This window comes from Salmo salar, chromosome ssa10, assembly GCF_905237065.1.
Source record: "Salmo salar chromosome ssa10, Ssal_v3.1, whole genome shotgun sequence".
NCBI lineage: Eukaryota > Metazoa > Chordata > Actinopteri > Salmoniformes > Salmonidae > Salmo > Salmo salar.
This window is the reverse complement of record NC_059451.1, coordinates 114,821,286-114,847,673: the sequence shown is the minus strand read 5'-3', so window position 1 is coordinate 114,847,673 and position 26,388 is coordinate 114,821,286. Positions and strand designations below refer to the sequence as shown.

The 26,388-nt window shown below is 41.4% G+C and overlaps 1 protein-coding gene across 6 annotated transcripts in view; it reads right to left on the bottom strand.

Moving 5' to 3' along the window:
• Positions 1 to 26,388, bottom strand: part of LOC106561616 (anoctamin-1) — a 101,257-nt gene that overhangs the window by 13,930 nt on the left and 60,939 nt on the right. For 3 of the 6 annotated variants that reach the window (XM_014125739.2, XM_014125740.2, XM_014125736.2), the window contains 13 exons: positions 20,672 to 20,736; positions 19,743 to 19,877; positions 13,835 to 13,995; positions 9,956 to 10,038; positions 9,556 to 9,567; positions 8,788 to 8,859; positions 8,401 to 8,478; positions 6,938 to 7,012; positions 6,419 to 6,620; positions 3,633 to 3,744; positions 3,106 to 3,163; positions 2,484 to 2,584; positions 2,180 to 2,322 (listed from right to left, as the gene is read on the bottom strand). In XM_014125739.2, the coding sequence (XP_013981214.1) occupies positions 2,180 to 2,322; positions 2,484 to 2,584; positions 3,106 to 3,163; positions 3,633 to 3,744; positions 6,419 to 6,620; positions 6,938 to 7,012; positions 8,401 to 8,478; positions 8,788 to 8,859; positions 9,556 to 9,567; positions 9,956 to 10,038; positions 13,835 to 13,995; positions 19,743 to 19,877; positions 20,672 to 20,736 (1,297 nt within the window). The remainder of the gene's footprint in view (positions 1 to 2,179; positions 2,323 to 2,483; positions 2,585 to 3,105; positions 3,164 to 3,632; positions 3,745 to 6,418; positions 6,621 to 6,937; positions 7,013 to 8,400; positions 8,479 to 8,787; positions 8,860 to 9,555; positions 9,568 to 9,955; positions 10,039 to 13,834; positions 13,996 to 19,742; positions 19,878 to 20,671; positions 20,737 to 26,388) is intronic. The other 3 variants (XM_014125741.2, XM_014125737.2, XM_014125742.2) reach the window with 3 other exon arrangements.

The following is a 26,388-nucleotide window of genomic DNA, read 5'->3' as shown; positions in this document are numbered from 1 at the left end:
TGGGCCAAAAAGGTGAATTAACTGTAAATTGTATGATGCAAGAAAACACTTAATTAAAGTAATTATTATCATTATTAGGCCTGTTACCACAGAGAATCAGTCAAAAAATATACTCTACTCTCTGCCTATTTGTTTCTTTGTATATTCAAGCCTTTCTCAAAATACAACACTGCCTCTTGAAGGCTCTTTTGGCACTCTTAGCCACTCTTCGTAGACTTTAAAATATAGCAATGTTACAATTACAACCAAATACTTTTTATGTCTTAATAAAATAATGTATTTTTCAATGTATCAGGGCTAAAGTAGGCTAATTCAAAGCAAAAGGTAACTAACTAAGACATGTCTATAACCTTGCAATATATTCAGGTTTCAGGGGAGATCTATTGGCAGCATGGGAGATATTATAAGAATATATTTCAAAGTTGTCAGACTTTGTTGAATAGAGGGGAATCCCAGCTTTTTAACAGTGTCAGATTTACTGCGCTGGAGAGACAACTTTACACCAGAGTAAGCTTTGGTTAATTAATAACACACCCATTCATCAACTGTGTGTCAGTGGAAAGTTTTTAGGACATCGGACATGACAATTACATTAAGACATGATGATAGCTAAATAGTTAACTAGCGAGATAACTAGTCAGGGTACACAATGTGGTTTGAATTGGCTATCTAGTTAGTCTGTTGTTATTATTTTATAGGCCTACCTGTTGTCATGGTTTCCTCTCTTGCTCCTCTGGCCCACTCACACTGGCACACATGTAGCTGATGCGCACAGCGTGCATTTTACAGGATTTTCATGACAGTACAAAGCCTATTTGCTGACCAAAAAATTTGCTATAACTGTGCAAATGACTCAATGATTAGCCAGTAATACCAGCAAATGTGCACATGCGGCTACACGCGGGTCTGCTCTTTGATCTCAATAGTGTATCTCGCAACCGAGGAGGATGGAAAGACCGCCCTGCCTGTCAGTGCAATATAAATCCTACTCTGATTCACTCTGCAAAACAGAGCAGCAACACATCGCAGCCAGGGACCACTCTGATCTAATTGTGATCAGAGTAATTGTTTGATATTGTGATTTTTGTGTGATTTTCTTTACTTGACCATCCGGACAATGCAAATCTATATTCTTCTTGTCGGACCATTTTTTTTCTTGTCCCGGACAAGTAGACATGCGTGAGTAATTGTCTGTTTAACAATGGTGGAAAGTGAAACTCTCTCCAGCCAATGCTTAGGCCTACACCCGTCCAATTATTTGAAATCCATGAGGGTAAGTGCGCAAGTCCAAGTACACACTCTTTTTGGAGATGGATGGAGAATCGGGACACAACCATAATACTCTGTTGACCTTGAAACGAAATGACAGACCTCTGTTATGACACGTGTCTTTGAACGAAGGTGGACCGACTTGTGCTAACAGTGGTGAACCAGCTTTACATGTTTCCACCTTTAAGGTTATATAATATCTCGAAGCATCACAGTGCTATTTTCCAACCACTAGTACGTGATACAATTCAACATGAAACATCTGAGTGCGGGGAACAAGGAAGCGCATGTATGACAAATCACATGTCACAGTGGTGGCAGACAGTTATAACTGACCAATGCCCATTGGAGTTGCCATGGCAGAGGCGTGTAGTGTGAAATAGCTGCCATACTAAAAATATGGGGCTGGTCACTGTATAGCAACATACGGGTTGTTTTACTCACACATAGAGGCAAGTCAGTCAACCATCACCACATATGTTGATAGGAAAGTGCAAGATGAAAATAAATGATGTTGCTACCTCGCTGTCAAACCAAGGTGTAAGCTGAACATACAAAGCAGAGAAAGATGCTTTTAAAATCAACTGGACAATGTGGACTGGACATGCATATCCAGATAAAGTTTTACATGATATTGACTTTTGGACAGTGACATAGTTGAAGATCACATTCTATTGAGAGAAAGGTCAGTCTGACTGATTGGGGGAGGCTGTATACCAAAGGTCTCACAGAGAACCGTAGCAGTGTCATACAGTTCACCACACACACACACACACACACACACACACACACACACACACACACACACACACACACACACACACACACACACACACACACACACACACACACACACACACACAGACAGACAGACAGACAAACAGACAGACAGACATACAAACAGACTCACTCATCTCCATGTACTCTGGCGTGAGGCCTGCGAAGGGCTCTAGGAAGTGGTCCGTCTCATAGCGCTGTAACTTCTTCTCTCTCTCCTCTTCCTGGAAGGACCTTCTCTTGGACTTGATGTACCTTATCAGCTTCTTCAGCTTCCTGTAGGCACAGGGAGATAGTCAGAAACAATGGCACAGTCGGACAGGGATAAGAACCACAGAGAAGTATTGTCTGTGTATGTTACAGGCTGATGTGAATCCTTGATATACAGACACTAGTGGTGTGTTTTTGTGTGTGTTTTTGTGCGTGTGTGTACTCACGGAATGCCAATCTCAAATAAATTGTTCTGGATGAGTTGCTTTCCCAACATGGTGATACTGAGCTGAATACACAACTCCATCAGACATCCTCCATGAGCACACTGCCGGGGAAGAAACTCAGTTAAAGGCCTTCTGTACTGCAGCACACTTCCATTACAGACAGACTAACATGACAAAATACACATCCAACCCAGACTTCCTCACAGCAATAGACTTTTAAAGACAATTTCCCTGACGTTCACAGAGATCCAAGTTCACTGTAAACGTAGGTCATCGGCTCAAGAGGGACATCTTCTTTAAAAGTTCATCGTAGTGCACAGGTTGTTTTTCCTGTGTTTGCTTGAATTGTAGGACTTGAATACAGATTTATTTTGAATATGTGAACTCCTAATGTATGTTTCTAGGTTAACTAACAGTGTTTAATTCATATTCATCTACACTTCAACATTTTCAAAGATTGTGTTCATTAGGCAATGTGATGAAATTAATGAAAATTGAATATTTATAAAATTACAAATAATTAATTATTGTTTTTCTTCCTTTACTGTCAGATGCCTAATATTGAATGCATATCCAAATGACTGTTCATGATGTAGAGTCTTCTATCTAACGGTTTGTTTACCTCTTCCATTCGATACGACTCAAACACATAAAGATAACTTCCAGGTCGACCAACAAGCCTGTAGGAGCACAGGAAGAAAATGGAGGGTTAGGAGAGGCAATACCCAAGGACAACTCCACTACATCTCGCTGACATAGATTGTGTAATTAACATAGCATAACATAACACAGCATTACATAACATAACATAGCATATCATAACATAGCATATCATAGCATAGCATAGCATAACATATTAACATAATTTAACATAACATAGCATAACACAAAATAAAATAACATAGCATATCATAGCATAGCATAGCATAGCATAGCATAACATATTAACATAACTTAACATAACATAGCATAACACAAAATAAAATAACATAACATAGCATAACACAACATAAAATAACATAACATAGCATAGCATAGCATAGCATAGCATATTAACAAGATATAATCTAACATAACATAACATAGCATAGCATAACATAACAAGTTCATACAGATCAGTAGATAAAGACTAAGACTGTGGGGACTCACCTGCCTCTGAAAAATGCTATGTATATGATGGGGGTAAAGGCATTCACAAACTTCAGGATGAACGTTTTGAATATCAATCTCTCCTCAAAGCTCTTGTCTGTCTTTGGAACCTCTGAGAAAACAGACAGTAGATGTACACATGTTATTAAATAACTTATAATGCCATTTGCTGCTTGAGAGTTGACTTGAAAGACAATAGCGGAATCCCTACAACAGCAAGGGGAGTGTTAGAAAGTTACACTGCATTTAGTACACCAAATATCAGTTATAGAAGGAAATCAATTTTGGAGATATATTCGGTTTGAAAGGTAGGTAGCACGATGAGACAGTACATTGGTACATTGTTGGAAATGGAACCCAAAAGCCTTGCTTGTCGTAACTTACAGCTAATAGGGAAGTTGGCACACTGTCAATGCAAGATGCACTTACAGTTTTTTTCAATTGCTAACATGCATTGGTCAAAACTGAAGTCACATTGTCAAAACTCTTCACACAGTCTGCAAAACAGAAGTGTATGTGAACCAAACTGTGAATCATTTTTCATTGTTTTCACACAAAATGCATTCAATGACCACATTCTCCAAAATCCATTAACTCTTTTCTCATTCATACTCCACCACCTGCACTACTATAGATTTGCAGCACATGTTTGCAAATGCTAACACACTGTTTCCAAAACTGTTAAAAACACATTCAAACAGAAGGATGACAAATGCTGTGCATTTCTGCTGTAACCAGATTGAAACATAGAAAGTCTCAGCAGAATTTTTTATAATTCCTAACACAGCTGATTGCAATTTCAGCTGAAAGCCTACCCAAGTGTCCTGTTTTTAGTCTCGTTACCAAACAGACAAAAGAGGACGGCTTCGTAATGATTAAATTTGGAAACATGGATCAAAGAAGACAAGTTGGTGGGGAAAGAAGAGTGGCAGTGAGAGGGAGAATGCGTGGAGGACAAAGGAGAGGAAGACCAAGAGCGGTGGTCTCTGATGAGTCAAGGGCCCCAATTATTGACCATGTTGTAAACCATGGTCTCTCTTTGAGAGAGGCTGGTTTAAGGGTGCAACCAAATCTGCATTAATAGTAGTACGAATTTTCTGTCAAAACAACAGGTGAGATGTGCATCCTTCAATGATAATTGAACTACATATTACAGTACAATACAGTATGTTCACATTGTTACATGTACTGACATTTTGAAATATATTGATTGTATTGTGTTTTTCAGTAGGATCCAAAGGTTGGCTTCCACAGGAGGGAGAGGCAGAACATTATCAGATGGCAGGAAATTGCCATTGTTGACATGATAATTGGCCACAATGTAATAAAACTGTGGGAAATTCGGGACAGAGTGCTGGCAGACAATATCACTTTTGGGAATGTGAATACGGTCAGCACAATGACAATTGCCAGAGTCCTAGAGAAACATAAAATAAGGATGAAGCAGTTGTACACTGTACCCTTTGAGAAACGGTGAATGTGTGAAAGAACTCCGGTATCAATATGTCCAGGTCAGATGTCTGTTCAATAACCAAACAGGGTACATACACAGCTATGCATAATGTCAAGTACTGTAAAACTGTGGATTTACTGTATTTTAGAGTAACGGAGATGGAAGCCAGGCAAACTGCACATACATTCATCTTTGTGGAGGAAGCTGGCTTCAACCTGGCTCTGATTCAACCCCACTCTGCTGCAGTCACAGACTGGTTTACTACACATCCCAGGATGTCAGTACTATTCCTTCCTACATACTCCCCCTTCCTAAACCCCATAGAGGAGTTTTTCTCTGCGTGGAGGTGGAAGGTTTATGACCACCATCCACATGACCAGATGTCCTTACTGGATGCCATGAATGTGGAGACACTTATCGTGAAGACTGCCAAGGGTTGGATTAGACATTCCAGAAGATACTTTCCAAGATGCATCGCCAGAGAAGACATAAGATGTGACGTTGATGAGAACTTGTGGCCAAATGTAGGAGAGAGGGAGAACTATAACCCTCACAGTACTGTACAGTATGAGTGATTATACTATTCATGCTTTTGTTATAATTATAATTCGTTTTTTGTTTCAACTTTATTTTTCACAAGTAAATTACTATATGCAAAGATATAGAAAAAATAAAGGCTATTGAAGCAAATTGCTGCATTTCTGATTCATTCTTGTTACATATACTTTAGTACAGTCAAAGTGAAAAGGTGTTATTCTTATTCTATAATGAAATACTGATTTATGTGAAATCTTTCAAACTTCAAAGAGAAGTTCATCATTTATGTAATGCATCAATTCAATTTATGTAATGTGTTTTTTAGGTCAATGTGTTACGAGTGACAATGTATGCTTTCTGAGTGAGAATTGTTGCCAGTGTTATGGTCGAACAAGCTTATTTTGAGACATGTATGAAGTGGTTTGAGTGTGTTTTGGAGGTGAGATTAACTGTTTGGCCAAGATGCATGTTGGTACTGCAGACTGTGTGAAGAGTTTTGAAAAAGTGGCTTCAGTATTGACTGATGCTTTTAGCAATTGAAAAAAACTGTAATGGGTCTTTGGCTGCTGTTGTGCTAGGAGTTGTTCACACAAGTCGTCAGACTGATCTATGCCAGTGATTAAAAGGAACACAAAAAGCCTTGCTGATAGCTACATGTAGGAACCCTCTTTAAAAGTGCTATAACATTATCACATTGAATTACATTGTTGCACATACCTAGGATGGTGAGCCAGTGGGAGACAGTTCTGTGTGTAAGTTGTCAGACTGTGTGTGTTATATTGTCAGACTAACGTACCGAGGACAGTGAGCCAGCGGGCGACAGCTCCGTACACCTCGTCTAGGATCAGAATGACCACCAGGTTGATGATGGCAGCGGTGGTTTTGACCGTCAGACGGACGTTGGACCGCGTGGTGGGGTTGTTGCTCATGTGCAGCGCTGTCTTGGTGGATATCCGGTAAAGGATAACTCCGAACACTATGGCAAACGTTACCCCGATCTGAACGGAGAGAGGAGACGGGGAGCAATGGTAAGGTCACCATTGATTTATTTGGGTTGGAGTCCTTTTTCAAGGTCACTTCAATTGTTTAGGAATCATCTGTAACACTCTTTAGAAGCCTTCTCACAATTTATTAATTTCAAGAGAACAATCTGAGGCATTGACAGAGAAGTACTTTTTCTACCGCATTACAACCCAAAAGTCTTGCTACAGTACATCTTATACTGATAGTTTAAACTACACCTTTCAAATCCAGTTGAATAAAAGTATCTAAAATACTTCTGAGCAGCTTACATCTTAATATGTGTTGGACTCACCATCAGAAGCATCATGACTACGTTGGTCATGTACGCTGGTAACCGGTCTCTGCACGTCAGCTTTTCTTTTTCTGTCTAAAAGAGGGGCAAGAATATTCAGACCTGTCCAATTATAGCCAAGTGTACTGTAACTGTTTGTATGTGAAAATGAATATGACCAGTGAGCAGAAGAATCCAAACAGCGATGGATGGAGAGGGGAAAAGCTGGTGTTTTGATGCTGACACGACCACAACACAGAAATAAACATTTCATACACTGACAGTTGTAGTGTTCTCATAGTTCATTCACTATCTTTCAGGCATTCATTAAGTCATTCTCAGCATTCTTTATGCAGCAAATCTCAGTCAAAACATGGTTGCCTCTGAAACAGCACCCTATTCCCTAAATAGTGAGCTACTTTTGACCAGAGCCCTGGGCCCTGGTCAAAACTAGTGCACTATATAGGGAATAGGGTGTCATTGTAGACACAGCCATGTCAATAATCTTCCAGAAACCAATTGGAACAGAACAGGCGAACATGCTGTCTATGGCAGGGGTATTCAACCTGGGTCCGCAGCCCCCTAGGGGTCCATGGAGGTAATGCAGGGGGTCCGCATTACCGCATTACTTTTTGTTAAAAGAAAAAGAAAAAAGTCGAAAAAAATATTAGTATTTTATTTTAGTGTAGCATTTCAATGCAGCAAAAACAGAATAAACTAACTTTTAATTACCTAGAGTAGAAAAGAGGAGAAAATAATTTTTCTGATGTGAATTCCTAATGTTCTCTACACTCATTGGAGCTATTTACACTCACTCAAGTATCTCTCATAGGCTTTGTGCCGCTGGCTACTGGTAAGCTTTTTTGACTTCGGCATTATTTTTTACATGGCTAACCTTTGTTTAAACAGTTAAACAGCTGCTCTTAGTGAAAATGTTAGAGTTTACGCTCCCTCTTCCAGGAGGGTGGTCCCTGGGCTGGAAAAGGTTGAAGACCCCTGGTCTATGGAACTACAAGAAAACAAAGCACACTGGCTCAATCTCACTACCAAAACATTACAACATGCACCAAGCACTAGCACTACAAAAAAAAAATCAGATCTGAAGAATCTAATCACAGAAAGAAAAAACAACCAATCAAACAACTGTCAAGAAGAAATGGAAGAGGAGATTGGTTGTAACATCAGCTCTGTAAAAGGTGACGGCGAGCAGAGGTGTGTGGGTGGATCTCAGGAAGAGTGCTATCTACAATATGTGAAATGAGCTGACGTGTCAAGTCCCAGGCTTAATCCAAAATACTGTATTTGCGGAAACGTTGTGTGCATAATCAATCATGTGCTTCACAGAAAAAAAGAGCACTATCTTCTCTATTCATGAAATTAGACCCGACAGGGTGAGTGGGATGATTAGGGCTTGTCTTGGCAGACCTCTATAGTGCAGTGTGTGTTGGATAGGTGTGGATGGGAGGTGAGGACACTGAAAGTACCAGTTGAAGCCCAGCCATGGCAGATTGAACTGTTTGCTTCCATTTGTTTGTGGTTTCTTCTGCTATCTCTGTAGGGTTCTGACAGTCAGAAGACATAAACACAGTAACCCAGGAGAACCGCAAAACAAAAAGATCACAAGAAGAGGAAACCCGCTAGTCATGTAAAGGACTGTCATCGGACTGTAGTCTTTAGTCTAAGACCCATATCATATACGTATCATACCATACAATCAATCTACCACTGTAAAGGATTAATCATTGTGTAAGAGACACACACTTTCCAAACATCCGGACTAAAGAAGAGACTGCAAATCAAATCACAAAAACTAAACCAGCAACGTAAAATGTAAATGTATAGCTATAGTAAAAATAATAACCAATCAGTACCTTCTGTGTCTTGTGTTCTTTCTTCAGGGACTTCTGCATGACTCGGAGCTCGTACTCTGCTCGTGGGTGGTCCTGAGGAGCAAATAGAGACAGAGGCTCTTAAAAATGTATGGACACTGACTGGTACACTCATAAAATACTCCCATCAGGTGCAGGGTTTAATATAGCTGTCACTGTCCACCCAAGTGGAGATTCCTTGTGACAACACACTTGGTGTTGAGGTGAGAAGGTTATATAGCCAAACCAAGTTCTACAATACAGAGTAGGTAGAATATTTTCAAAGACTACAGTTGACTACAATCGCTGGTCCCCTATTTCTACTGAGATGGTTAGAGGGCTGCAGTGGCTGCTGGTCTCCTGCAGCATGAATCTTTGTAGAGGAGATAGGTCAGGGAGACAGAAAGAGCCAGAGAGAGGGCTGGCTAGGCCAGGAGATCGTGGGCGGGGGAGCTGATCCTGACATCCGACTCACAGGAGACAGGATGGTACAGGTGCTGTGAGCAGGCCAGAAGCAGTGGGCATTAGGGTTGCAAAATTCCCAGTTTTTCCAGCAATCCTGGTTGGAAGTTGCAGAATTGTGCAACGCTAGTGGGCATTCAGAGAAAGAGTGGTGGTTCAATGGGTAGTGGTGGTTTGCGGTGGTTTAGGAGGGCGAGGTGGTGTCCGTGGACAGTCTAAGGAAGAAGAGCCAGTGTGGGGGTAGCAAAGCCAGACGGTGATTGAGGGGAAAAAATATATAGATTTTGTGTAAAATGAAATGTTCCAAACCTTCAGCTCTTCCTGTAGATACCCACGGGGGAAAAAGGAGGACAAGATAGTTACAAAATACCTCAACCTTTAAATCTTTTTGGGAAAATGGACTTGAAGTAAAAAATATGATATTTATTTCCGTCTACTGTGCCAGATATTGTTGTGTCTCCAAACAAGACAACACTGAAGAGAACTGGAATCTAGTTATACACCATTTTCTGTTCTATTCAGTTTCCCATGGCTAGTGATGGAATTATGAATAATAAACTATTGTGTGGAGGAAATGTTAGTGGGCAGTAAGAACAGTATTGTAAAACATCATCATCTCTCAGCATTATTTGGGACAGTCCACAGTATGGTGCTCCCATTAACAAACAAATACTAGTGGAATACAAGACTCTAACGGGAGAGCACTCACCTCCTCCTCCTCGAAGCCTGTCAGATCCCATTCATAGTTGAGACGCATCTGTCTTCTCTTCCAGTGCTCCATGAACATGGCAGCTGCACAACCCAACACAGTTACGAGTTCTGTTAAGAGCCCCTTGAACGCATGAACAACATAATCCTCAATATCAACAAGATTGTCAGTCCTTGGATCGAGAGTGCCTTGTACGAATTTGAGAAGGGTTACATTTCCAAAGCCTCATCCCTCAGCTGTATACCAAAACAAGTGATGGAGCTGCTGTGTTGTTTTTCATATCCAAGACTGTAGCTTTGAAGATATTACAGTTTGGTAATGATTTACATTACATGCATCTCCATAAAGCCTTTGTTTTCATTCAGTTGTTTAAATTTCAACATTGAGCAGATTATGTAGAAAGTTATTATTATCGAGAGAGGTGCATGTGGAAATGACTTATCAGTTACCTTGGCAGTCCAATTATGGTTCCCCGACCAGGATGATTATGTGCGTGTGGCGTAATAAACGTGCTAAAATTAGGATTGCAGCGATCAATTATTAAATGTATAATGAGAAAAAATGATCAATTGCCACGTGTGAGGGATGAGGAGCTAAATTTGGGGCTAATTCAATGCTTGTGTAGAGATGACATGAATTGGATTCCAGGTATGTTTTAGTCTTGTGGGACAGCAGGGACGGTGGCAGGGATAGTCTATATGCAGACAGGCACCTGGGGCGACTACATGTTCTATTTTTCATCCATATAATGTTCATCCATCAAAGTGTCTCGGGTTACTTGATGAGTAGTCTCTCTCCGGGGCGCTCCACAAGCTGCTGTGAAAAATAAACTACTCAATGACTAACCTTGGTTCTCTGAATGAGACGTTATCACCACTATGGGACATGGGAGATAGTTTCCTATAGTGGTGACATTAGTATTTTGGGGTATTTATTAGTATACCCCTACTACTCTTCTTGGGGTCCAAACAGGGTTAAAACAGTTACATCACAACAAAACACAACATCATAAATAAAACATTACATCATACAAGACATTATTATATCATTCAATACATTATGACATCATTACTCTAATATTACAAATGTTCAATATAAAAAAGTGGCGCAGCGGTCTAAGGCACTGCATCTCAGTGCTAGAGGCGTCACTACAGTCCCTGGTTTGATTCCAGGCTGTATCACAACTGGTCGTGATTGGGAGTCCCATAGGGCGGCGCACAATTGCCTCAGTGTCGTCCGGGTTAGGGTTTGGCTGCAGTAGGCTGTCATTGTAAATCATCATTTGTTCATAACTGACTTGCCTAGTTAAAAAAAGGATACATAAAATATACCACAACATTACAATGATTTTTATCAGATTATACTGCTTGCTTGAGTTACTTGATGTGGAAGAGAGTTCCATGTAGTCATGGCTCTGTGTAGTACTGTGCGTTTCCCAGAGTCTGTTCTGGACTTTGAAGAGACCTCTGGTGGCATGTCTTGAGGGAATGTATGGGAGTCTGAGCTGTGTGTTAGCTGTTTGAACAGACAGTTTGGTGATTTCAAAATGTCAATACCTCTCACAAAGACGTATGATGCAGTCAATCTCTCCTCAACTTTGAGCCAGGAGAAATTGACATGCATGTTATTGATATTATAGCGCTCTGCGTACATTTAAAGACCAGTCGTGCTGCTCTGTTCTGGGCAAACTGTAATTTGCCAATGTTCTTTGTGGCACTTGACCGGGGGGATAAAACTAAGGCCTGGTCGACTTGTTAAGTTGATTGTGATGTCAAGAAAGCTGAGCAGCGCTTTAACATGGACAGACCTCTCCCCATCTTAGCTACCGTTGCATCAATATGTTTTGACCATGACAGTTTACAATCCAGGGTTACTCCACGCAGTTTAGTCTCCTCAACATTGAGTGATTAAATGAAAGAGAACACCCAGGTGGAGTAAACATTTTAGTATGACAACATGTATCCAACTACATTAGGGATGCTGATATATACATTTGTGGATAACAAAAACAGCATTCTCGTCATAACATTGACTCTGACAGGAGAGACAGAGGGGGCAAATTGACAATTATCCAAAAATATGTCTCATATATTTACTCCAATTGTTCTGAAAATGGCCTTTCAATTCTCTATATTTCACACACTAAGTTGTTCTATTAAAACTAAATGGGGAGTTTGCATTTTTGTGAGTTTGAAAAAAAGTAATCATCAGACTTGAATGTGACCCAGTATATTAATGGAATGCCTGAGGATGCTGTAAAAATATACTAGAAATACATGTTTTGGCTAATTGTTAAGGATTGTCCATGTCCTTTGAGAATAACATATTGTATTCCAGTTGAGATGCAGTAAAACACTAATTCCTACCTCCAACACTGAGGGACGGCAGTTGCATCATCCTTTCATAACAAAGACACAACATACTGTAACACTTGAACTGATGCAGTACTGTACACGTTAATGTCTCATCCAAACCTATTATGTCACACACACACACACACACACACACACACACACACACACACACACACACACACACACACACACACACACACACACACACACACACACACACACACACACACACACAGGCAAATTAAACCGCAAATAAATCCCTGGGCTGAACCTGTGCCCTCATACAGTGCTCCAGTCTATTGCTTCCTGCCTTGATTCTCAGGCCTCGCAGGCCCAGCCTCACTGTGACAATGAACAGAACAGGAACACACCAGCAACGAGAACATTGTTAAAGTTCACATAGTAAGACTCTGTACAGTATAGTCCACAATCCTGAGTGGCCCACTGGACAGTCATAGAGGAGAGAGTGCCAGAAAGAGAGAAAGACTATATTAAAGAGCCAGAAAGAGGGAAAGAAAGAAAGAATAGTGGACACATGAATGAACAAAGGAAACAAAGAAAGAGGACAAATGAGAGACTGAACATCTGGAAGAACAAAATAGGTGGAAGTGAGGAAGAGCAGAGAGTATAAGTGAGACGAGTTGGTCCTGTTGTTTAGAGAACTCCTCCTTGGCTTATTTGGTAAGAGTGTAGCGCTAGTGGCGCCCAGGTTGAGGTTTCACTTCCTGCATTTCCCGGGATCACATCACATTGAAAATGTATGCCCATAATATGATCATCAATCTATTGGACGATAGCTTGTTTGGAAGAGTAGGTGTTTACATTATCTCTCAGTAAATGTGTTTTCAATCATTCAGTCATTATTTTTTTATTTTTTTCTCCGGTCAACCTCCACACTAGATGGGTATTATGGGATAGATGTACCACGTAAGCCCTTCACTGTATTCCAAACAATCAATTAAAGCATTTTTATAAAATAAAGTTATTTTTCTTACGATATAATTTAACTACATCATTACATAGTGTTCTATAATTCTGTTCATCGATTTCTACTTTAGACTTGGCTGATAAGACTTTTGCCCTATTTCTTTGAGAAAACACCTCACCCAGTTCATTATCAATCCATGGAGATGGACGAGCTCCAACTGGCCTCTTTCATCCTCTAGATAAATCAGCTCCCAGGGTATGGCAGAAAAAGCATTTTGAAATTGCACATGATTCAATTTCTATTTGCTTTCTATTGACCACAATGATTGGGGGTTTCTTTGGAACCTTGGTGTTCATGATTATGGTCACAATATTGTGGTCTGTCCAGCCCACTGCATTGATCTGACCTTTGAGCATAGCAATGTGAGGTAGCCTGATGTACATGTACACCACCTGGACAGGATGTGAGTCTATCGCAGGGCCTGACCGTATCATCTAGATGGTTCATTATTGAGTACTGTCCCTGCTAAATAAATGAGACAAATAAATCAAGTTGTGCTGTTTTGTTCTGTTGTGTGGACAAGCCTCAGCCTCTTACCCCAGAGGGCCATGAAGATGGAGAAGAAGACGGTGGCAGGGTTGTCAAAGAGGTGGCTGGCCCGGGCCGTCCCGCAGGCTTCCTTCAGTTTCCAGTAACTACAGGCTCTGTCACAAAGCGGGCACATGGTGATGTTGTTCTTGGGGTGGCAGATCTCCATGCTGTAGAAAAGGGGGATGGGGGAGGAAAGAGATACAGTCAGCCCTCTTTATCTCATTTTATCTCTACGGATAAATTATTAGACTGTATTAGTGATTTAAATACTTGGATGGCTCACAACTTCCTCCAGCTAAATCATGATTGAGGTACTTATTGTTGGAGCCAAAGCACAGAGAGAGAATCTGGCCGCACATTTTTATTCACGGGCAATAAAGATAAAATACCGGATAAAAACCTAGGTGTTATTTTAGATTCTGAACTAAATTTCAAATCACACATTAGGAATGCGACCAAAATAGTTTTTTACCACCTGAGGAACATTGTCAAGGTGCAGCCATTTCTCTCTCAGGCTGATACAGAGAGACTCATCCATGGTTTTATTACAAACAGGCTTGACTGCTGTAATGCTCTCCTGTCTGGTCTACCCAAGCATGGCATTGGTCAACTACAAAACATACAGAACGCTGCAGCATGGGTACTGACCAAGACCAGACGGAGAGCACACATTACACCGGTTTTAAGGTCTCTGAACTGGCTGACTGTGAGTTTTAGAATTCATTTTACGATTATTTTAATGGTTTTAAAATCAATACATGATTGTTCACCCCAATACATGCTCTTTAATTACTTGTTACTTTTATCTCTTATTCTTATCTGTATTTTTTTTAAACTGCATTGTTGGTTAGGGGCTCGTAAGTAAGCATTTCACTGTAAGGTTGTATTCGGCGCATGTGACTAATACAGTTTGATTTGATGTCAGACATGCTTTTAAGTTATGTACCCAGTAGGTCCTTCTGGTCCTCTGGCCCTGGCCTTTATCTATCCCAAAACCTAGGACCAAGAGACATGGAGAGACAGCCTTTAGTTATTATGCCCCCAGCCTCTGGAATAGCCTGCCAGAGAGTCTCAGGGGGGCCGAAACTGTGGACAAATTTAAAAGAGATCTTAAAACACATCTCTTTAGCTTTGCTTTTCATTAGGGTGCTTTTTAGTTGTTCAGTTTTTTGTCATTCTTAATTTTTTTATCTTATGGTTGTTGATATTTCAGCTTTGATTTTCATAGTTTTTTATTAGTTTTATCCTGTGAAGGACATTGCGTTGTATTCCATGTCTGAAATGTGCTATATAAATAAAGCTTGATTTGATTTGAGTACCACCAGTGGGTGTTACTATGCCAGCCTGTCAAGCTAGAGCAGTGGCTCCCAAACTTGGGGTTGGCACCCCATGTGGGGTCCCCTTTTTTTAAATGTAATCCTTATTTTACTAGGCAGGTCAGTTAAGAACAAATTCTTATTTACAATGACGGCCTACACCGGCCCAACCCGGACGACACTGGGCCAATTGTGCGCCGCCCTATGCGATTCCCAATCACAGCCGGTTGTGATACAGCCTGGAATCGAACCAGGATGTCTGTAGTGACGCCTCTAGCACTGAGATGTAGTGCCTTCGACCGCTGCTCCACTCGGGAGCCCTGAAATAGACGTTTCCCCTATGAAAATCTGTTATTTTATCAAACAAAGGAATAACTTGTATCTCTTTAAATGGGAATAGAATACAACCTTTTAGTGTCAACTAATGACCTCTTACAGTACTGGAATGTGCTTTCATCTCGTTATTATGAAGGACCAAAAATGTGGTGAATATGAACACACAGCGTTAACTAGGGAGTATAATCTATTTCCAAGTGGGGTTCCCACTATTTTCAAGTGTCAATTTAGGGTTGCATGCAGTAAAGGTTTGGGAACCCCTGAGCTACAGTGACTTGTGACTTCTGTAGATTTAATATGTCATTCAAGGTATTGAATTCATGTAAATATGGTGAATGTACACCCGCACCTCAACCCACAAGTGTTTTGAAAGAAATCTCTATGTTCGCTGAAAATACTATTCATGAACATATTTACACAGTAATGTCAGGGATCTGGGTTATGTAGATTAATTAGGTCTAGTCTCACGAGTCCGACGCTCCACACTGTAGATCGCTGGAGCTCAAGGCTAAGTCAAATCTTAAAAGTATATTCCGTTCTTGTTTTATATAACAGGTGAGTCGGGCTAACTGTAATAAGATCACACGTCTGTGGAGGATTGTGAGCAGCATGGCAGAGGATCTGGACACAGATAGCAGAGTCTGTCAAACTATCCTGACGGAGATAAGAGATGTTCATTTCCTCTTGTCATCTACATCAACCAGATGTTGGACATCACAAATCCCCTCTTCTGTCTGTCTTCTGTCTCCATATAGGAACACATTTCCTTTTTGTAGTTGTGGACTGCCAAGCCAAGCCAGGCAAGGCTTCAGGCTTCAGGCTTCAGGCTTCAGGCAGCAGCAGAGTGACCTGGACTACATTATAAATACTTCATTAAACTGTATTAATTATGCTGGCAGGAAGTGAAGATGATTTAAGACGTTAGTCACGAGCCAGGGAGTAGTGACAGGACAGAGGTACAGCGCAAGGCAGGTATTCTGAACTGGGAATGAGGTGATGGCTTTATTAAATACTGTAGGTGATGGCTATATTAAATACTGTAGGTGATGGCTATATTAAATACTGTAGGTGATGGCTATATTAAATACTGTAGGTGATGGCTAAATGAAATACTGTAGGTGATGGCTAAATGAAATACTGTAGGTGAAGGCTATATTAAATACTGTAGGTGATGGCTATATTAAATACTGTAGGTGATAGCTATATTAAATACTGTAGGTGATGGCTTTATAAAATACTGTAGGTGATGGCTATATTAAATACTGTAGGTGATGGCTATATTAAATACTGTAGGTGATGGCTATATTAAATACTGTAGGTGATGGCTATATAAATACTGTAGGTGATAGCTATATTAAATACTGTAGGTGATGGCTATATTAAATACTGTAGGTGATAGCTATATTAAATACTGTAGGTGATGGCTATATTAAATACTGTAGGTGATGGCTATATAAATACTGTATTAGATATAAATGGTCTTAATAAGTAGTGAATATAAACCGTTTACAGTGCCTTGCAAAAGTATTCATCCCCCTTGGTGTTTTTCCTATATTGTTGCATTACAACCTGTAATTTAAATGTATTTTTATTTGGATTTCATGTAATGGATAGAGAAAATAGTCAAAATTGGTGAAGTGAAATGAAAAAAATAACTTGTTTAAAACATTTTTGAAAAAGAAAATATAAACGGAAAAGTGGTGGATGCATATGTATTCATCCCCTTTGCTATGAAGCCCCTAAATAAGATCTGCCGCAACCAATTACCTTCAGAAGTCACATAATTAGTTAAATAAAGTCCACCTGTGTGCAATCTAAGTGTCACATTAATCTGTCACATGATCTCAGTATATATACACCTGTTCTGAAAGGCCCCAGAGTCTGCAACCCCACTAAGCAAGGGGCACCACCAAGCAAGCAGCACCGTGAAGACCAAGGAGCTCTCCAAACAGGTCAGGGACAAAGTTGTGGAGAAGTACAGATCAGGGTTGGGTTATTAAAAAATATCCGAAACTTTGAACATCCCACAGAGCACCATTAAATCCAATGTAAAAAAAATTGAAAGAATATGGCACCACAATAAACCTGCCAAGAGAGGGCTGCCCACCCAAACTCCCGGACCAGGCAAGGAGGGCATTAATCAGAGAGGCAACAAAGAGACCAAAGATAACCCTGAAGGAGCTGCAAAGCTCCACAGCGCAGATTGGAGTATCTGTCCATAGGACCACTTTAATCCGTACACTTCACAAAGCTGGGCTTTACGGAAGTGTGGCCAGAAAAAAAGCCTTTGCTTAAAGAAAAAAATAAGCAAATACGTTTGGTGTTCGCCAAAACAAATGTGAGAGACTCCCCAAACATATTGAAGAAGGTACTATGGTCAGATGAGACTAAAATTGAGCTTTTTGGCCATCAAGGAAAACGCTATGTCTGGCAGAAACCCAACACCTCATCACCCCTCATCACCTCCCACACCAACATCATCCCCAGTGAAGCATGTTGGTGGCAGCGTCATGCTGTGGGGGATGTTTTTCCTCGGCAGGGACTTTGAAACTGGTCAGAATTGAAGGAATGATAGATGGTGGGAAATTCTTGAGGGAAACCTGTTTCAGGCTTCCAGAGATTTGAGACTGGGACGGAGGTTCACCTTCCAGCAGGACAATGACCCTAAGCATACTGCTAAAGCAACACAAGTGGTTTAAGGGGAAACATTTACATATCTTGGAATGGCCTAGTCAAAGCCCAGACCTCAATCCAAGTGAGAATCTGTGGTATGACTTAAAGATTGCTGTACACCAGCGGAACCCATCCAATTTGAAGGAGCTGGAGCAGTTTTGGCTTGAAGAATGGGCAAAAACCCCAGTGGCTAGATGTGCTAAGCTTATAGAGACATATCCCAAGAGACTTGCAGCTCTAATTGCTACAAAAGGTGGATCTATAAGGTATTGACTTTGGGGGGGTGAATAGTTATGCACGCTCAAGATTTCAGTTTTTTTGTCTTATTTCTTGTTAGTTTCACAAGAAAAAATATTTCGCATCTTCAAAGTGGTAGGCATGTTGTGTAAATAATACAACCCCCCCAAAAATCTATTTTATTTCCAGGATGTAAGGCAACAAAATAGGAAAAATGCCAAGGGTGGTGAATACTTTCGCAAGCCACTGGAAATGTCTGCTTGTTCTAGTTTTGGCCTTGCAACAAGTTTTGCACTAGTTAGTTACCATGGCACGGTTCTTTATACTGTGTGTTATTATCCCACTGTAAACTATTCTACATTCTAAAGCTGTCACAATATCCCACTGTAAACCATTCTACAGTCTAACGCTGTCACAATATCCCACTGCAAACCACTCTACAGTCTAAAGCTGTCATAATATCCCACTGTAAACCATTATACAGTGTAAAGTTGTCATAATATCCCACTGTAAACCACTCTACAGTCTAAAGTTGTCACAATATCCCACTGTAAACCATTCTACAGTCTAAAGTTGTCACAATATCCCACTGTAAACCACTCCACAGTCTAAAGCTGTCACAATATCCCACTGTAAACCATTCTACAGTCTAAAGTTGTCATAATATCCCACTGTAAACCACTCTGCAGTCTAAAGTTGTCACAATATCCCACTGTAAACCATTCTACAGTCTAAAGTTGTCATAATATCCCACTGTAAACCACTCTGCAGTCGAAAGCTGTCAAAATATCCCACTGTAAACCACTCTACAGTCTAAAGCTGTCACAATATCCCACTGTAACTTAAAGCTTCCCGAGTGGCACAGCGGTCTAAAGGCACTGCATCTCAGTGCTAGAGGCGTCACTACATACCCTGGTTCGATTCCAGGCTATATCACAACCGGCCGTGATTGGGAGTCCCATAGGGCGGCTCATAATAGCCCAGCGTCGTTAGGGTTTGGCAGGGGTAGGCCGTCATTGTAAATAAGAATTGGTTCTTAACTGACTTGCCTAGTTAAATAAAGGTTAAACAAAAATAAATAAAAAATATCCCACTATAAACCACTCTACATCCTAAAGCTGTCTGTTACAATATTTGAAGTGAGTCAATTGGATGTGTGTACATAATGAGGTCCTACATCTACTTGAGCTATATCTCTGGCTTTCCATTCGATCTTCTTCAATCATTTCAATGGTCTTAGACACCTTACACACAGTGAATTACTTGTATGAATTGTAACCTCAGGCAGACATGCCCTATGATACTGCCGGCTAGAACCAATGATTATTTCCTTGGCTGTGAATGGGGCTAACCTGGGAATGTTGTCGTCTACGGTGGCACAGCCGTACAGGAACACGATGACTCCCACTAGAGAAGCAGGGATCAGCATTTGGGTGTACAGCCCCAGCCACGCAAAGTACAGCCCTATCTTCTCCCCAAAGTACTTCCTGCATAGGAAACAATACAGCAATCTCATCTTTCAAATAGAATGGAATACAATATAATAGAATGGAATACAATATAATAGAATGGAATACAATATAATAGAATACAAAATAATAGAATATCATACAATATAGTTCTGATCTGTTTCACCTGTCCCTGTGATTGTCTCCGCCCCCTCTAGGTGTCACTTATTTTCCCCTGTGTATTTATCCCTGTGTTTCCTGTCTCTCTGTGCCAGTTCGTCTTGTATGTTTAGTCAAGTCAACCAGGGTGTTTTTCCCCGTACTCCTTTTCTATTCTCTTTTGCTAGTCTTCCCGGTTTTGACCCCTGCCTGACTCTGGACTACTTTCCCACCTGCCTGATCATCTAGCCTGCCCTGACCTTGAATCTGCCTGCCCTTCGGTACCTATTGGACTCTGAACTGGTTTTGACCTTTGACCTGTCCACGACCATTCTCTTGCCTACTCCTTTTTGGATTATTAAACACCTTAAACTCCAACAATCTGCCTCCTGTTTCTGCATCTGGGTCTCGCCTTGTGTCATGATAATAATAAAATACATAAAAGAACATAGAATATGTATAAAGTATTTCCTGCATTAGGAAAACATATTGCATTAGACGGTTAGGTGCAACACTTTCTCCATTATGAAAAAAATAAGGTTTATTTGATATAAAGATTAATAACACAATATGACATTGCAATCTAAACAGACCTTCACCAGATAGCGATTGAGGAAGAACAGAGCAATCTCAGAAATAGCGTTCCAATTTCACTATAGGAAACTTTCCCTCACCTTACTAGCCCGATAGGCTGGTATTTGTAAAATACACTGTAACTCGCCCACTCCTCATACAAGAGCTGAAACACAGAACAACAAAATGTCAAAACATAACACGCATTACAGGGTCCACACTTAAAAAGGAGAGTTTAAAAGTCATATTTAGATTTGTCTATTCATTGAAGAAACAACAAGACAGAGCAGATGTTTCGGCTGTTAGGCCACCGTCAGTGTTATTGCTTTCAAACCAGCATGCATTCACTCCAATTTGTAACCGTATCAGTTCTTAGTCAAGCTCCTGTAACCATGATTGCTGGAGAGAGAGTGTGTGATAGCTGTGAATGGGTCTTTTGACCTCTGAAAGCTGATATGAGCTGTAGTTGGAGACCAAGGACCAGAGGGTGAGAGAGGGCCAGAAGGTCAGAGAGGATCAGAGAAGGTCAGATACATTTGAAGTCAGCTCTCTTTTCTTCCCTCATCTGATGACAGATGTCAGGTGGAACGTAGAGAGCGAGAGCGTGCTACCGTGGTAAATGGAATGGTGGCTGGTGTGAAGGGGAGAGGGGAAGAGAAGGGGGAGACAGAAGGGGGAGACAGATGGGGGGGTTGTGGTTGTGACTGGCGGGGGAACAGGGGAGAGCTGTGCAGGGAGAGGGGGGACAGGTTGAAGAGCAGGGGGGAGACAGACAGGGGAAGGAGTCAGGGGGTGAGGAACAGGGGGGAGACAAATGGGGGAAGGGAGGCGAAGGTTGTGACTGGTGGATGGAGAACACAGTGTACATTATTGGGATCTGGGGACACAGCTGTGTTCCTTCAATCCAGTACTATTATGTCCTTGTCCTGTCCTCCCTCTCTGTAACACCACTCACTAATTTCCTATCTATCTATCCGTCCGCCTGCATGTCTGATCAACACCCTTCATGTTGTTGTTCCACTGGCTGACTGCTTTCATCAAACGCTAGAGTACAACTGTGAAGCTGAACATTATTGCACAACAATATCATTATCTGTTATTGAAAGACACATTTGTTTTTTTTTCTTTCTCATCTCATTCATACTTTCGTCTAGCCTCTTATGTATCCTTGATCATTTCAAAACCAATGGTTCTCTTGTTCCATTGAAGTAAATCTGAGAGGCTGTCTTCCGAGTAAAGAACACATGCTGTTCCCAGAAGAGCTCTCTCTCTCTCTCTCTCACTCTCTCTCTCTCACTCTCTCTCTCCGCTCTCTCACTCCCCTCTCTCAGATCATTTGCAGTGTGAAAATGCCATTGAAGAACCATTCACACATACAGTAACATATATGTACACTGTTTATACATACTGTAACATCCTGTACATGTCCTCATGGACGGGGCCCCTTGGCATTGGGTTGTCCCTGTGTGGGTAACGTAGTACATCTCCCAGCCATGCAGACAGCAGTAAGGTGATCTGTGTGCTTGAGGACGGGCTCTCCGGGCACAATCCTTCTAACCCTTCCATTCTCAACACTGGTATAAGACCACACTCTTTGAGAAAAAGGTGCTATCTAGAACCAAACTTTTGACAGGTACTACATTCAAACAGCCTACCCGACCGCTCTGAGCTGATTTCTGACGTGATGGTCCTTCTTTTCCTCTCTGTCTCTCTCTCTCTCCCTCTCTCTTAATTCAATTTAAGGGGCTACTTTTGGCATGGGAAACATATGTTTACATTGACAAAGCAAGTGAAATAGATAATAAACAAAAGTGAAATAAACAATAAAAATTAACAGTAAACATTACACAAAAAAATTCCAAAAGAATAAAGACATTTCAAATGTCACATTATGTCTATATACAGTGTTGCAACGATGAGCAAATAGTTACAGTACAAAAGAGAAAAAAAAAAAACATAAATATGGGTTTTATTTACAATGGTGTTTGTTTTTCACTGGTTGCCCTTTTCTTGTGGCAACAGGTCACATATCTTGCCGCTGTGGACTACTTCCCTCCCTCCCTCCCTCCCTCCCTCCTTCCCTCTCCTAGTGATCCTCGGCCCAAAGACCCTGGCTAGTACCCACTGTATCCTACGCTGCTCAGGTGTTGACAGAGAAGTGTGGGTTGGCTGGTCCGGGGCCTCATCAGCAGGCAGCAGGCTCAGAGTGTTAGAACGATCCCCCTCTGATGCCCTGCCAGAGACACAACTATCCCATACAGTCAACAGAAAGGGTGGTGAAGCCACTCTTTCTCTCTCCCTTCCTCTCTTCTGCCTGCACGGTCTCTCTTTCTCTCTCTCTCCCTCCCCTCCCTCCCCAACAGTCAGGGTTTCCACCACAACCATCCTACTGAAATACTGTACAGGTCATATCCAACAGTCAGGGTTTCCACCACAACCATCCTACTGAAATACTGTACAGGTCATATCCCAACAGTCAGGGTTTCCACCACAACCATCCTACTGAAATACTGTACAGGTCATATCCCAACAGTCAGGGTTTCCACCACAACCATCCTACTGAAATACTGTACAGGTCATATCCCAACAGTCAGGGTTTCCACCACAACCATCCTACTGAAATACTGTACAGGTCATATCCCAACAGTCAGGGTTTCCACCACAACCATCCTACTGAAATACTGTACAGGTCATATCCCAACAGTCAGGGTTTCCACCACAACCATCCTACTGAAATACTGTACAGGTCATATCCCAACAGTCAGGGTTTCCACCACAACCATCCTACTGAAATACTGTACAGGTCATATCCCAACAGTCAGGGTTTCCACCACAACCATCCTACTGAAATACTGTACAGGTCATATCCAACAGTCAGGGTTTCCACCACAACCATCCTACTGAAATACTGTACAGGTCATATCCCAACAGTCAGGGTTTCCACCACAACCATCCTACTGAAATACTGTACAGGTCATATCCCAACAGTCAGGGTTTCCACCACAACCATCCTACTGAAATACTGTACAGGTCATATCCAACAGTCAGGGTTTCCACCACAACCATCCTACTGAAATACTGTACAGGTCATATCCAACAGTCAGGGTTTCCACCACAACCATCCTCCTGAAATACTGTACAGGTCATATCCCAACAGTCAGGGTTTCCACCACAACCATCCTACTGAAATACTGTACAGGTCATATCCCAACAGTCAGGGTTTCCACCACAACCATCCTACTGAAATACTGTAGAGGTCATATCCCAACAGTCAGGGTTTCCACCACAACCATCCTCCTGAAATACTGTACAGGTCATATCCCAACAGTCAGGGTTTCCACCACAACCATCCTACTGAAATACTGTACAGGTCATATCCCAACAGTCAGGGTTTCCACCACAACCATCCTACTGAAATACTGTAGAGGTCATATCCAACAGTCAGGGTTTCCACCACAACCATCCTACTGAAATACTGTACAGGTCATATCCAACAGTCAGGGTTTCCACCACAACCATCCTACTGAAATACTGTACAGGTCATATCCCAACAGTCAGGGTTTCCACCACAACCATCCTACTGAAATACTGTAGAGGTCATATCCCAACAGTCAGGGTTTCCACCACAACCATCCTACTGAAATACTGTACAGGTCATATCCCAACAGTCAGGGTTTCCACCACAACCATCCTCCTGAAATACTGTACAGGTCATATCCCAACAGTCAGGGTTTCCACCACAACCATCCTACTGAAATACTGTACAGGTCATATCCCAACAGTCAGGGTTTCCACCACAACCATCCTACTGAAATACTGTACAGGTCATATCCCAACAATCAGGGTTTCCACCACAACCATCCTCCTGAAATACTGTACAGGTCATATCCCAACAGTCAGGGTTTCCACCACAACCATCCTACTGAAATACTGTACAGGTCATATCCCAACAGTCAGGGTTTCCACCACAACCATCCTACTGAAATACTGTAAAGGTCATATCCAACAGTCAGGGTTTCCACCACAACCATCCTACTGAAATACTGTACAGGTCATATCCCAACAGTCAGGGTTTCCACCACAACCATCCTACTGAAATACTGTAGAGGTCATATCCCAACAGTCAGGGTTTCCACCACAACCATCCTACTGAAATACTGTACAGGTCATATCCCAACAGTCAGGGTTTCCACCACAACCATCCTACTGAAATACTGTACAGGTCATATCCCAACAGTCAGGGTTTCCACCACAACCATCCTACTGAAATACTGTAGAGGTCATACCAAAAAACACACTAGACTTCTCTCTCTCTCCACAAAGCCTAGCTAACCAACAGGCTACAAACAGGCAGCTTATTCTCCTGTTGTGTCAACATCCAAAGATACCCTCCTCCTCCTCCTCTCCTCTCCTCTTCCTCCCCTCCCCTCTTTATGAGACACTTATCTTCCTTAAACTATAGTATGTTTGCATTTATCTTATCAATAGGATTACGCTAGCTATAAGAATGTAAACTGTTCGATAATTTAACAAAACAAATTTGTTGTGAAGATGAGACACACACACACACACATGCGCGTGCGCTACAGTATGTACATTCCATCTGTTGCCAAGCTGAGCTTATTGTAATCATTCTCAGCGGGAGGAAGATAAGACACTTGGACACGTCCCCGTTCAGAGAGAATTCCTCAATTACATGCCATTATTCTGTTTCAATGATAGGGATGCCAATAGGATCGTTCTAATGCTCAACAGATGTTCCAGACAGTACCATGGCACCACTAACACACAGCAGTCTGGCTACACAACAAGAAAGATAGTGGGTATTTTCTACCATGGCACCACTAACACACAGCAGTCTGGCTACACAACAAGAAAGATAGTGGGTATTTTCTACCATGGTACCACTAACACACAGCAGACTGGCTACACAACAAGAAAGATAGTGGGTATTTTCTACCATGGCACCACTAACACACAGCAGTCTGGCTACACAATAAGAAAGATAGTGGATATTTTCTACCATGGTACCACTAACACACAGCAGTCTGGCTACACAACAAGAAAGATAGTGGGTATTTTCTACCATGGTACCACTAACACACAGCAGTCTGGCTACACAACAAGGAAGATAGTGGATATTTTCTACCATGGCACCACTAACACACAGCAGTCTGGCTACACAATAAGAAAGATAGTGGATATTTTCTACCATGGTACCACTAACACACAGCAGTCTGGCTACACAACAAGAAAGATAGTGGGTATTTTCTACCATGGTACCACTAACACACAGCAGTCTGGCTACACAACAAGAAAGATAGTGGGTATTTTCTACCATGGTACCACTAACACACAGCAGACTGGCTACACAACAAGAAAGATAGTGGGTATTTTCTACCATGGCACCACTAACACACAGCAGTCTGGCTACACAATAAGAAAGATAGTGGATATTTTCTACCATGGTACCACTAACACACAGCAGTCTGGCTACACAACAAGAAAGATAGTGGGTATTTTCTACCATGGTACCACTAACACACAGCAGTCTGGCTACACAACAAGAAAGATAGTGGGTATTTTCTACTTGTTGTTTGAACTCAACTCAAATCTATAAAGCATATGCTAAATTATGCCTTATTGCTTTCTAATGTTTCAGGGCACCAAACATGCCCTTAACTAGATGTTCAGGAATGATCTTGAATAGGAACGGTATTACGCACAATTGCTAAACTACAGGACACTATTGGGTCGGTGAAGACGAAGCACCATTCCTGATGAGCCATCACAGTCTCCACACCAGACCTCCATTCCA